At 36.5% G+C, this 13,762-nt stretch overlaps 1 protein-coding gene across 1 annotated transcript in view; it reads left to right on the forward strand.

Annotated features, from left to right (window-relative positions):
• The window catches only part of PLD5 (phospholipase D family member 5), a 165,391-nt gene that overhangs the window by 103,128 nt on the left and 48,501 nt on the right, over positions 1-13,762 (forward strand). The window contains exons 3-4 of the mRNA XM_039698051.1: positions 2,745-2,913; positions 10,881-10,995. Coding sequence (XP_039553985.1) covers positions 2,745-2,913; positions 10,881-10,995 — 284 coding nt within the window. The remainder of the gene's footprint in view (positions 1-2,744; positions 2,914-10,880; positions 10,996-13,762) is intronic.

Genomic DNA, 13,762 nt, shown 5'->3' on the forward strand with positions numbered 1-13,762 from the left:
CCTTGCTACTTTCTTTGAAAAAGTAAAAGGTTTTAACCCATGACAAATGAGAAAGAGCCCATCTTTTGTGCATATCTTGATGGTATGTGTAACAAAATGTATGTGAACAGCAATGACCCACAACTCTTCCTGCATTTTAGCTTAATGCACAGCTAAATTAACTTGTATGTGTTTGGCTGGGTCAGGTCTGTCATCTCAAATATGATGAGTTTTGGGTTTGGAGATACTGGAGATATACAAAAACCTGACTGGATAGTGTCCTGATCAACCTGCTGGCATTGGCCCTCCTTTAACAAGGAGGGTTGAGCTACATGACCTCCAGATCATCCTAGCCCTTCTGTGGCAGGGTTAGGTTTTTGGCAGCTCTCAACTTGCCAGAGAAAGAGACAGGAGAAGTGGAAATTAAGCTAATGTTTTCCAGTGAGACACAAGTACAGCCCATAGGAAACACTACTAAAAGCCATTGGAAGTGACTGTGGCTGATTCATTAGTTATTTTCTGGGCTCCTGTGTAATTGTTTTGCATGGGTTCCACTAGAAAACACTGTGTATGTCAGGCAGTATTCTAATGTTGGGAAATTTTGGTCACTACTTGTTCAAGGAAGTGATGCGCACTTTTAAATTCTAGATGGATCAGAACTGCATTTGACATTATTCTATTTTTGAAAAATTATTTGGTATTAAGAATGTATTTGAAGCATATTCAGAATAACTCTTTACTGTATCTAGATGTGATTGAGTTGGGGATGGAAGATTTCAGAAAGAGGTCCATTCATTTCTGATCTTTTCAACTGGATTATGAGGGGGGTTTCATGTCCTTGTAGAGATCACTTTATCTTCTGAGCTTCAATTTTCTGCCCTTTGAAGGTGGCCATCCTACAACTCTCCATAAAAAGTTCTAAAACATGGGCATGCTAAGAACTGCAATATGATTTGTAATTTTAACTATTGAAAAAGAACAAAGCTTTCAAGGGATCTAACCAAAGTTTTATGAAGTTCTGTAACAGGATTATTGGCAAAAGTAAGCCTAAACATCTGAATGTTAGAGTAAAATAGTTTATTTTTAAATATTTTTAAAAGGGCTCTCATTTTTTAGAGCACTAGTTATTTCAGAAAGTTTGTAAACAAGGTAGGTAGAATGTTTTAGAATAAAATATACTTTAAAGACATTTAAAAATCTAGTTGTGTTTTTTACATTTTACAGCTTATTTGATGATTTCCATCTCCATTACTGCAATGCAGCCAAGTTAAATGTTAATAAATAGAATAGCGTGTTCAAAGGAAGTTGAGGAGAGTGTCATTGGTAATTGCAGCTTGGTGACATTGTTTGACAGATTTGGGGGAATAAGAGAACATGCAGGAGGACCTGTTCTGGTTTGAGTGGAGGGATTTTTTGCCAGGCCAGGAGATTGAGTGTGATAATGACCACGGGTTTATTTTATCACAATTCTTGTTGGGTTTTCTTAACATTGTTTAAGAGTACCAATCTTCAGTCTTTTAATGGGTTCTCTTTACAAACATGTTTGATATTCTGAAATAGCTCTAAAAGTTTCCATGTGAACACTCTAGGATGAACTGAATTAATAGTATATACTGCACTAATCTGTTTTTCTAAGAGTCAAAACATGTACAAATCCCTTTTACCCTGGAATTTTGTAATAATGATTTACTTAAAGTTTACAAATTATATTCATGTTACTGGAGTTGATAATTAACGCTATTGACAAGTACAAAACCAGTGTGGAAATGCTTGATGTACTTGTATATAGTAGAGGAGTGTTTTCCGAGTTCCTATTACAGCTTTCCTACATCTGGTTTGTATCATTCACAGTAGAAGTGGCAGATGCTGGAGGCATTTATATGAAAATTTATTCTCTTTACTTAAAGACATAATTGAAGAACTTGTTTGACTTTATTTCATTTTAAAATTCCTCTACTGAGCGTAGAAAGAAGCTTTACCTGCTGCACTAGCAGTGAGGTGCTGAATGAAACACATCATTTTCCTGAAGCAGAGGAGCATGTTTTGAGCTGACAGTTTGCTACAAGGCTTGTTTGGCTTCCTGGGTGTGATTGTATCCAAATGAATTTGTGTACTCTAATGTGAAAATGTTTTGAAAACTGTAGACAGTAAGATCAAAGAGCTTTCCAAAAAGAGCAAGAAACTAAAAGGTCATAATTATTTTTTTAACCACTGGGTCCCAGTTAGAGCCTTACACAGATACACAAAAGCAGAAAAATTGGGTAGCTTAGAGCAGTTGGAAAGGGAGAATTCATATTAAGAGACGTCAATGTAATAAAATGTCAGGTGTAAAAGCAGACCTAAGAGAATGCCAGGGAGTGTGCATCTTGCCACATTTCTTAGAGAGAAGAAAACATATTCAGAGATGAGAGTGGCAAAGCAAGAGGAGATCGTTTCATTCTTCCCAAGCTCACCTTAAGGACTAGTTCCCACTTGCTGTGTTGTAAGAAATAACCTTTTCTCTGTGTAAGCTAATTTTGCAGAGCTTTGAAAGCTTGATTGGCTTTGCTGCATTAGCAGTAGGTCACTTCTGCACTTCATTGTTCTGGGAAGTGTGGAGCATGACAGTCAGATGCTGCAGAGTTACAGGGTGGCAAACTGCTGAGAGCCTCTGGGAGCAGATGTTCAACCCCAGGCCCAAAATCTGAAGTTCTTTACAATTTGGAGCCTTCTAATAAAGAAAAGTACTTTTGTTAAGTGGTTATTTTTTCCTTATCTATTCTCAGGGTTGCTCTCGTGGAAAATATTCCTGAAGGGATCAACTATTCAGACAGTGCACCATCCCATTTGTCTCTTTTCCAAGGCTGGATGAATTTGCTTAATATGGCTGAAAAGTCTGTTGACATAGTATCTTCCCAGTGGGACCTCAATCACAGTCATCCATCAGCATGCCAGGTATGTTCTAGCCTAATGAAAGAGTGGGACTTAACAGACTGTTCTTGTTGTCAAACTTAATTTTACAGAACTAAAACCCTTCCCTGCAGCAGAACTATTTGTTTGGGTAGTCTAAAAATAATTTTCTTATGGGGATTTTCCTGCCAATACAAAAGTTTCTAAGAGCAGTGGTGTACTTGGACTAGGTAACGTTCAACATATACTTATAGCACTTCCATCTTAGGAAAGAAAGACATTGAGTAACCTTAAGAAAGCTGTCAAATTGTATATATGTTAGCACATCTACCTGTTTGGTAACATTCATAAATCTATACAATTATTTTTTTATTTGGTGCTATTGATGAAATAAAAAGGCAAGCATTTGGATTAATTCTCCAGCCAAATAGATGGATAGAATTACACTTACAAAGAACAATATTGTATCAGATGATTCATAGCTTTTCAAAGTTAGTCTTGGGAGGCAGCAGTGTTCAAGATTTCTGCAATTAAAAACAGCATGAAAAATCAATCATAGTGAATAAGGCAGACATGCATTGCAGTGATGCTGTGCCAACAAACACTTCATTCTTGAGAGCAATCCTCTTAGAAATATGGTCAGGAAAGGTTTCCATTTAGCATCACTTGTGAAACTAAAATACCAAAGAAGGGATAGGCTGAGAGTATCTTCTCTTTTCCACTAGATAGATTGTTTGCTGAAAGGAGCCACTCAGCTGACATGAAATGGTGCTAAAATGACAGCCAGGTAGCTGTAAGGAATCGACTCTGTTATACTGTGGCATAAATCTTGGCTTTCCTTACTAGTTCTGTTGATGCGGTGCTGTAAAAAAATGCCTTTTGGTAGATGATAGGCAAATCCTGGTATTCTCACCAACTATATTCTGCTTCTTTTGAAATAGACTCTAGCCTAGTTGAGCAGCATACATTAAATTTTCTTCAGAAAAAGTTTGCTGCATGTCCATTTAAAATACTGAAAATATAAGGTGAGCAGATGAATAGAAAATGTAATGCAAATCCTACATTTTAGCATGTTTATAAATATTGGAATGTGGTTTGTGAATAAATTTATGTGGAATATCAAAATATTGACTTTTTCACAATGTAATTGTGTGCAGCTAAGCTTTATTTAAATTTATTGCCTAAGTAGCTTCAAACCCATGTGCTGTCATTCAAGCACATGAATTCAAGGAGATAGGGCCTTAGATATTTCTAGGATGTGCATGAATTGATATGTGCATGAATCTTTCAAAAATATTTTGTCTGAAAAAAATTCAGCATGTCATTTGCTTCAAAACTGGCAGAGCCTAACAAATCCCAAACAGAGGGTATAAAATAGCAAAATTGAAATTGGGATTCCAGTAGTTAAGCATCAAATCCATTCCCTTTTCCACATTCGCATTGCAAAGCACAAACTGTAAGATACCATTCAGCTTGGAAAGGAACAAGAGACGTCTAAGAAGTGGATTTGGTCTTTTGTCTTCAAATGCACAGTTGAAGCCAGAAAAACGAAACATTTTTCATAATACTCTATACTAGCTATCTTTTTCTGCCTGCTAGTAGTCTTACAAAAATGAGTAATTACTTATGTTTAAAAGCAATTAATATTCCAGTCATTTTCTCATTTGTACAGCAGCATGGGCTGAACAGCTGATAGATCTTTCTGTCAAGCCTGTCTATTCATGCTAAAACACTATATTGTTACTGGCCAGTCTGATTGCTAAAAAATTGCCAAGAGGCAGTGTTTCTTAGCAAATTGCTGCCCCAAAAAATGTACACAAAGCTCACTCTGTGAAAGAGAAGGGAGAAAACTTGTATCATTACATCTGCTTTCTCCACTCCGTGAAGTGGAAGTGAAATTTCAGAGAAGCTTCAATAACTATAATCTAGTAATTGTTTGAAGAATAAGTCCAGTGTCCTCAAGTCTTTACAATCTGAGTTTGAGGAAATTTGCCCCAGCATAGCAGAAGCATTATGAAAGGTAAGGGGATGAAATACAAAACTCCCAGGTAGTAGAGTGCTTAGTGGATGAGTTCTAGTTGTTTCTTGAAGGAGTCTTGTTTTTTAGAAATTAAGGACATAACCATTTTCCATATGGACCCACATCCTGCTACATAATTAGCAATTTCTATTTTATGAATATTCAAGTCGTATTGGAGAGCAAGGTTCTCCACAAAAGCACTTGAATAGACATGGGTTTTTGAAGGAGAAAAGCTAGAGTTGGCTAGATTTCTTTTTCACAATTAGTTACAATGTTTAATTACATTCTCTATATACGTCTGTGTAGTCCCATGAGTAGATGCATGAGTACATGCGCACACACATATTGGCAAGATACATATTGAATAAAAATATAGCAGGAAATTCTGCAACTTTGTATGTACACATACATATATATGCCCAATATATATTGGGAATATATTGTCATCTGTATGGATATATATTGTCTGTCTTGTCCAAATGTGTATTGGACATACATAGGTATGTATACACTTGCATATATAAAATTGCAGAACTTGCTGCTGTATTTTTCTGTATTTTTGTTTGTGGGTACATTACCTGGTGTCCTTGACTCTTGCTTGTCTGTGTTTTGTTGTTACAAATCTAAATAAACATTCATTGCCAACTGAGCTGTCCAGGTCACAACAGCCATGCTCAGTCATCTGAGTTGATGAGTTTTGCTAAATTGGATTCCCTAAGGACAGACACATGATGAGACAGTGTTTCTGTTCTTCAACAGATAAAGCAGTCAAATAAACAAATATTTGCATGGCAAAATAGTGAGTTCTCTCTATGATGCTTGTCTCATTCAGAAAAAAATCCACATATTTTGGCGAGTTTATATTGTCATATGTGTGTTTTCAAATTGCAGGGTGATTGTCATGTAGCAGCATTGAGGTTTTAGTGAAATGTGAGTATGTGACTCTTCCTGTGGTAATCTATGTTTAGAGATAGTAGAGGAAAATGGAAATTATTTTTTTTTTGAGGGTAGCTTTTGATTAATTTTCAGTGCAAAGAGAGAGGTGAATACAAGTTCACAATTTTCACAGTTAATTTCCTCTGGGTCATCTTATGTTTTGAAACTTTAATTTAGAATGACCTTTTAGATTTCCAGCAAGTCCTTCACAAACTTCAGTTTGTTTTTCACAAATCAGAATCAATGCCATCATGACTTATTGGTATTGCCATGTGTATGACCCAGTTGGCCCTGGATGGATATTTGGATAAACATAAGATGATCAAGGGTAGATCTGCATCTGATTTTTTACAAGTATCACATAAAAAATACATACTTCTCATTTTATTCACCAACCTACTATGCAACTCCCATATGGCTTCATGGGAGAAGTCCCATCCATCTGATGCTCATGTGAGGCAGCTGTCCAGCTTTGTAATCTCTGGTGAGATGCCATGAGTCACTCACACACGCATTGCCCAAGGAGCTTAAGTGATTTGTTTGGTAGAACAAATGTTAGTGCAAGAGCTTAAGTTTCCTTCCTTGAAAATTATTAAAAAATGCAAATAAATACAAAAAAGTATATCTCCAAATCTAGCAGCTCCCAGTGGAAATTGGATAGGATCAGCTACAGAGGTCTACAAGCTTATCTTTACATAAACATCCCTCCTCTTCAGCTGGTGGCGTTTCCCTGGTACTGACTGAGGCATAGAAAATAAATTCAGTGAAAGGAGGGTTTTTAAAACTAAAGCATACTTCTTTCTTTTGCATTAGCAGTTTGGTGAGAAGATTTGAGGAAAGCATTAAAGTTTCTTTGTTCTCTATTAAATACCAGCTGTAAAAGTTAGGATTTCTTGATTTATTTGCTCTATTGGTTTCTGCCAGCATGCTATGGTTTTTAGTAGTGTTTTAGAAATATACCCAGAGGCTTGATTATGGGAATACTTGGGGACAATAGTAGAAATATATATATAAAACCAGAAGAAAAGTCTATGAGATAACCAGGCTTTTTGTGTGGGATTAAAAAGATAAATATTTTCTAAACTGCAGGAGTTTATGTTACTGAAGAATCCAATAATGCAATTTGAGTCCTTCAGTAAATACAGCAGTTTGTATCTCCCCATTTTATTTCTAATGAGGAACCTATGGTGACAGAGACAAAAGAAGACAAGGGAAATCAGCCAGGGTACAGTCAGCCTGTCTAGAGTCTGCCAATAAATTGCTTTGGGGGAAATTTCAGGACTTTTTGGTATTGACAGCTTTGGGGTTATTTTAATTCACCAGTTTTCTGTGGCAGGTACAGTTCTAACTGATGTTTGAGATTTATGTTGGTTTAAAGCCATGTAAAAGTAAATGTAAAAGGAAATTTGTTCATGTGATAAATACTTACTACATTCTATTTTGTCACTTTTGGTGTTTTTCAAACAGGCCAGCAAAAAGTGTAAGGGAATATTTTATCAGGATAAGCAGATTTCTGGTGGTATTGTTTGTTAAAATGCAGATTTTGCTACAAGGTAGCCACAGTTTCATAGCACTTGGCTGCTCCTATTCTCAGTCCTCCCAAGCTGGGTTTATAGCAGTGCTTCTGATCATTGTCACGTAGTGGTGCAGCAGCCTGCTATTGTCTCACAAAGGGAATGTGGTCTGAATGACAGCATAAGGGTTTTTATTCAACAGAAGCATTTCAAATGTTCTGACAGCAGTAACAAAACATTTCAGACCTTCTGTCCCATCTTTTTTCCTTTTCATAGAACAAACCAGTAAAATTGCAAGTAAACATGTCAGAAAGTGTAGAAACTGAGTTTCAAATTAATATTAATGGAGAAGTAGTCTAGGTTCTTCAGCAGTGTGGGAAGAATTTCTAGTAACCCTATTTACTGGAGTATGTACTTGCTTTTAAAAGCAAGTTGTGAATTTTTCATAGTTTGGTTCATCAAGCTTAAGCCTTGGGGGTATGAATGCCTGCTGAGGGATGATGAAGTGACAGGTGAGACAAAGGGAATTCTTTCCAATTTTGTAACAGGTGGTGGTTTTTATGTACCTGTATAAACACAAATACCTGTGGCAAGTGCACTCCTGGTTTTAACCATCATACTTAGAGATGCTTTAAATGTTGAATCAATCTGAGGTTTTACCATTCATAAACATGATTGGAAAAAAAATGCCATAATTGAATAGCTTGTGGTGTCCCTGATGGGAAAACAGATGCATTTCCAGAGGAGATGGTTTCATTGGAATGCAGGGCTGCACTCCAAGCAATCTATGAACTATAGGATGGGCTGTTCAGAAGGCAGCATGGTCTGTAGGAGACAGCTGTGTTGGTTACATCAGGGAAAACTCAGGAGGTGCTGCCAAATTCTTTTTTGTCCAAACTGCAATTAATACAGAAAGTCCAGGCTTGTTTATCAAAGCTTTTATAAATCATACATGAATGTAGTCTCCTGTAGAAGTGACAATAATATCCAAAAATAACTACTGTAGTTCCCTATATTAAATTAGGAGCCATCCCCTAAAGCAATTTATTTTATCAGTTTTAGACATTAACTTTCTAAGCATTTCTTTGTCAGAACAGTTAACCCATTTATTTTGTATTGATAATAATAATAATATTCCACTGAATTTATGAATGCATTTTCCATATTTATTTCTGTATGCCAGAGTTTCCTGCTGTTCTAGACAAAATCAGTTTTTACAGATAACCTAAACAAAAACGGTGTTTATCTGTCTATCTACTAAATGGAATCAACACAGAGAACCTGAGTACCTTTTCTACTTACATGTATATTAGTTAATGTGCATAATGCAAAAATTAATTTCCAAGCTGACTTTTGGAAAGATGTAGCTAATGAAAACCAAAGGTGCTGGACGCATAGGAAGCATATCCAAAGGCTGGCTGAGCTCTGACATGCTGGAGCCTGATGCTTCAGGGTAGCTGGGGGATGGAGCAAAGCAAGGACTGGGAATTTAGCAGACAGCAGGACAGCCATGGCTGTTCCCAGATTTTATTGGAGTCCAGCAGTGCCATACAGTAGCACTTGCGTGAGAAACCCTATTGGAGGGAGCAGGGCATGCAGGAACACCAGTCAGTGCACCTCTGCTCCTCCAGAGTCATGCTGGAGCAGCTGCATGACTCTATATGGAGCATCCATCTCCTCCACACTCTTATCCATCTCATTAATTCTTAAATTCTCTAGCATCTGCTCTTCTTCTTAAAAAGACCAAACACAATCTCTGGTGTAATAATTAAGGATTTTTTTTTTTAGCTTGATGAGGTATGTGAGGGAAAGCCACTCATTAAACTAGAAGAGCAACTCAGGACACTTGTGTGTGTGAGTTAAAATCATGCATGGTATTTCTTACATATGGAACCACCTAGTCACCTTGAGAAATGCTGAATCGGAGTAAAAGAAGCATTTGGAACTTCATGCAAGGAATTTTGTTTGTTTTCTGTTCTGTTAGCTATTCTTTAATGCTTTCGCTATGGCAGCATTGTGTTCACTGCGAGGTTCTTGTGAGCCCTGTGATGAGAAGGGAGCTGTACTATGGATTTGAGTGAGCAAGCAGGCATACATTACAAAACTAAAACAAGCAGACGTTCTGTTTCCATTGCAGCCTCTGGCATATTGGCAATTTTGAGAAAGCTATATTTTAGGGGGATGGTATTTTTATTTTGCCACATATATTCAAAACAAATGAATATTAAAAAATAGGTCTGTACTTTAAACAGGGGAAGCATTACTTTCTGTGACTATGTAATGCTTAAAGCCCAGCAAAGCTCAAAGTATCAATCTGTCTAGGCAATTACAGGGCAAATTTCTAGGCTTTCCACTCTCTGCTGCTAATGGGTTTTCAGAGTGTGGGGAGGGCCTTTGTCTGAGGTTTTGTTGGTCCATGCTGCATCATATTATATCAGACTGAACTGTTCTTGGTTTGGTCATTTTTGTTGAATGGAAGGATCATTTTAAGATTCTTAGTTTGTACGGAGGATTCTGTGAAGAGCTTTATCTTTGACCTGTTTGAAAGTTTATGTGTAGCTATTGCTTTTTTGTTTTAGGTTTACCCTGGGGCAAACAATGCATTGAATCTAAAGTGAACTGTGTAGGTGGGGCAGGCATTTTGTCAGGTGCATAAGCCCAAAGTCTTTTTGTATTGGACTGCTGATTGAACGTGGTGTCTGCAGTACTAGGTTAGAATAGCACCAAGGAAGTGAGCTCTGGTTCTAAGTGTAGTAACAGCACAAGAGTTTATTCTTCACATGGTCTAGTTGGATGTTACTGAAATTTTTAATTTAATTTAAAATATTCAACCTAAAATTTAAACATTTACAATACAATCAGAAGGTTTACTTCTTGTTTTTTTCTTGGATATGGAAAAACATGGTGAATAAATTTTTTGTTTTATATGAAATTTCTGGTTTGACATGTATCCAGCTCAGTATAACCTTCCTTTTCTTGTTCTGTGTTAGAAATAGGGTTTAAATAGTAAAAGTTTACAGCAGCATAAAAATTAAATGCTCATAAAATACCTATAGATAATTATTTTCCTTCTTGGAATAACTCATCTGAAGACAAGCATGCAACTACTTGGGAATGTGTTGTACTGTGTTTAGAACCACTTGCAAAAATATCACTCAATACAGGAAAAAATGTAATAGACTGTTTTCCTTGAGCTTTTAATACTAAGTCAACAGACTGTGATTATTTGGAAGAAAGTTAATGTCAAAATGTGCTTATGCAGCATAAAACCCCTGGACACTTCATTTTCTGCCTAACACCTGTCACCTTGTCAATATTGCACATTCTGGGAAAAGTAAGAAACTTTACTGGCCTTCAAGAACAGTATTTCTCCAAGAAAATGAAATTGAGTTGCAAAGCTTTAGGGTAGGTTTAATCATATCTGGGAACATAGTGTTGTTTATAATTTTTTTTTGTTTTAACATGCTATTTTAATATGTTGATATGCAGTTTGATCAACTATGTGTCTAAAAGCTTCTGCTTTCCTTTAATGTCCTTCCCAGGGTCAACGTCTTTTTGAAAAACTGCTTGAACTGGCGTCTCGAAATATTGAGATAAAACTAGTGAGCGATAAACTGCCCATGGAATCAAAGGTATTAAACGACTTGAAAACAAAGGGTAAGACCAAGGTCTTTATGTCGTTCTGCCATTGTCTGCTGCGTGATGCTCCTGTTATTTAAAATGCAGACTTGGTTGGTGCATAAAATGCACAGTACTGGTATTGCACTGTGACCTTCCCCACACTCTGAAATCCTTCAGCTTTCTCTGGTTCACAGATGTCAGAAGTCTGAAACTGTTACTGTAGCTGATGTTTGCAGTTTGCAAGCAAATAAAAAGGCAGTGTGTCAGAGAGGTCTTTAAATTCCCTGTGGTCATTTTAACAGTAGACAACATAACCTGAGAGTCTGGGCTAATACCTTGTGGGACAAGATGCTTTTCCTCTTTTGAGCAGTAGCAAAGTAAATTAATAAAACAACATGTGTATGGTACTGATGATCCTGAAGCACTGGAAAATAGACCATTGGTCAGATTTAACCAGCTGACAAGGTTCTTTGTGCTATATATATTTCTTTGGTCTCTACTTTCCTAATTGTTATTTTGAGGCTCAAAAATCCCTGTCCAAAGAGGGATTGCACATTGGCACTACATGAATGAACTTGCTTTATGTAAAACTGTGTGGAAAAATAGTAAAGAGAATTCAAGAGTTGCTGAAAGAAATTAGTCTCTCTTAGGTGTTCCAGCAATCTCATACACATTTCTCCTCTTAGTTATCTATATCTGAGAAAAGCATGATTTTAAGGGTGAGATATACTTTTCAAAGATCAAAAACAACGTGTTTTGATGGTGATCATTTTTGACAAGGATACCTGTATGGATCACAAAGGAAACTCTAAAAAATTTAATTAGGCAAAGGAGTTGATCTGTGTAGTAGCAGCCTAACATAGCATGACTGTTCATGATGAAGAATACAGGGCACCCTCTTCCCACAAAACTCAATCTATATTTGTTTAAATTCCTTGTAATCTCCTCTCTGCACAAGTAAAAGAATATTACTAATGGAAGTCCTTACCTCTGAGGGAAATCAGCTTTTAATCAAGATTGACATGTTATTTAAATTTAATAAACTTAAATTTAATTAAATAATTAATAACTATAGATCCTCATCATGTCATTACACTATCTATTCCAGGGATTTGATGATTTCTGCCACATAACCAAAAGAGATATTGATCCTTTGATAACCAGTAAGAATATATCAAATACTTTGTCAGATATATGTGGAATGTCTTTTTATGATGTGTTCAAAAGGAAACAGGTATTTTAATATCAATGGCAGTGAAATTATCTTTTGAAAAGTTGTTTCTTTTCCCTGTGATTCTAATATCCCAATTTCCTGTGAGTCAGAGAATAGGGGAGGTAGGCCTATGCATTCATATCAATGTACTGGCAGCAAATATTTTAAGTATCATTTATTAAAAATACCCAATACCAAAAGTAATCATGTTTCCAAAAAAATGAAGAGAAATTTTTAGCTAGAAAAGGACGAGAAATATTTTAACACTTCTTTCTATTTATGCAGGAATTAATCTAACCTGTGAGCTTAAAAAAAACTCCAGAACACAGGCTTTTACAATTTTACTAGCTTCAGTTTCCCTTATGCCTTTTTTATATTTCTGAGACAGGAAATCCTACAGTATTTAAATGAAATGATCAATATATTTGTGCTCTAAGCTACAAAGGATTGGAGAAAGTTGCTAGTAATTCTTGTGAGTTTTGTTGTCATCATTTTCAAACTCTGGAATTGTATATATCATTGTGTACTATTGGTCTTTCTCAAACATCAATATTACAACTAGATTTTCCTACTATGATTTTTTTTTCTCATTCCATTTTATGTTCTTCTAATTTCTGCACTGATATTTTTTATTAGAATGTCTTGGTTATGGCAAGGTGATTGCCAGCTCTGTTGCAATTCCTTCACTCATTTAGGTTTGCTGTTTATCTCCATGGAAGTTAGATAAATCTTTCTTTGGTTTTGCATCCCTGAAAATACATAAATTAGTTTTAATTCAGTCAGATTTAGTTGTCTTAATTTTATGTTGAAATGAGTAGACCTTGTATGAGCAGTTTATGGTATGTCCTGTTTGTGTTAAATAGAAGCTAAGTGTGAGGCTAGCTTAAAAACAAACCTAGATAACATTAATCTTTGCTATGCTGTCCTGGAAAAGCTATCTACTAAAATTATTAATCTTTTAGTTTGTGAGGGGCTGGCCACCTGCATCCTCTGAAATCCATCAGAACTGATCATTGGAAGGGAATTGTGCATTATCACTTGGACTTATATCCATGAAGACAACTATTTTTTTTTTCTGCAACTGGTCAGATTTGTCTTTAAAATATTCCATGCACCCTTTTTAACACCCTTAACCCTTCTCTTGGTGAAGAAAGCAATAAACAAATCAGTGGCTCAACCAAGCTGTGAAGCATCTCAGGATGGAGAACCAGAATATATTTGTCCGAGCAGACCCAAACCCTGACTTGTGGTGTCAGTCTGAATTAGGCAGCAGAGAGACCAAGCACTACTCTGGGGTTCCTCACCTGATAAATGACTCTGATTGATCCTAAGCAGCAAACATGCTTGGCACCCAAGCCATGGGCAGTATGGACAGAAAGCACATACACAGCCAGTGGGACTCTGGGAATTTCATGCCTGTCTGAGTCTGCCTTCACCTTGCTAGGTGGGCATAGGTTTGGCTCTTTTTTCCAAGGCAGATTGTATGCACGAGTCAGACTGTCTCCAAGCTGTTCTACTGAATATGAGAGAGAATTGCTATTGCATGAAGAGGGTGGAAGAGTTTTGCCTTTCTTTTCAGCAGGCTGAGTG

Source organism: Passer montanus, unplaced genomic scaffold (assembly GCF_014805655.1).
Source record: "Passer montanus isolate IOZ18808 unplaced genomic scaffold, ASM1480565v1 scaffold12, whole genome shotgun sequence".
NCBI classification, from domain to species: domain Eukaryota; kingdom Metazoa; phylum Chordata; class Aves; order Passeriformes; family Passeridae; genus Passer; species Passer montanus.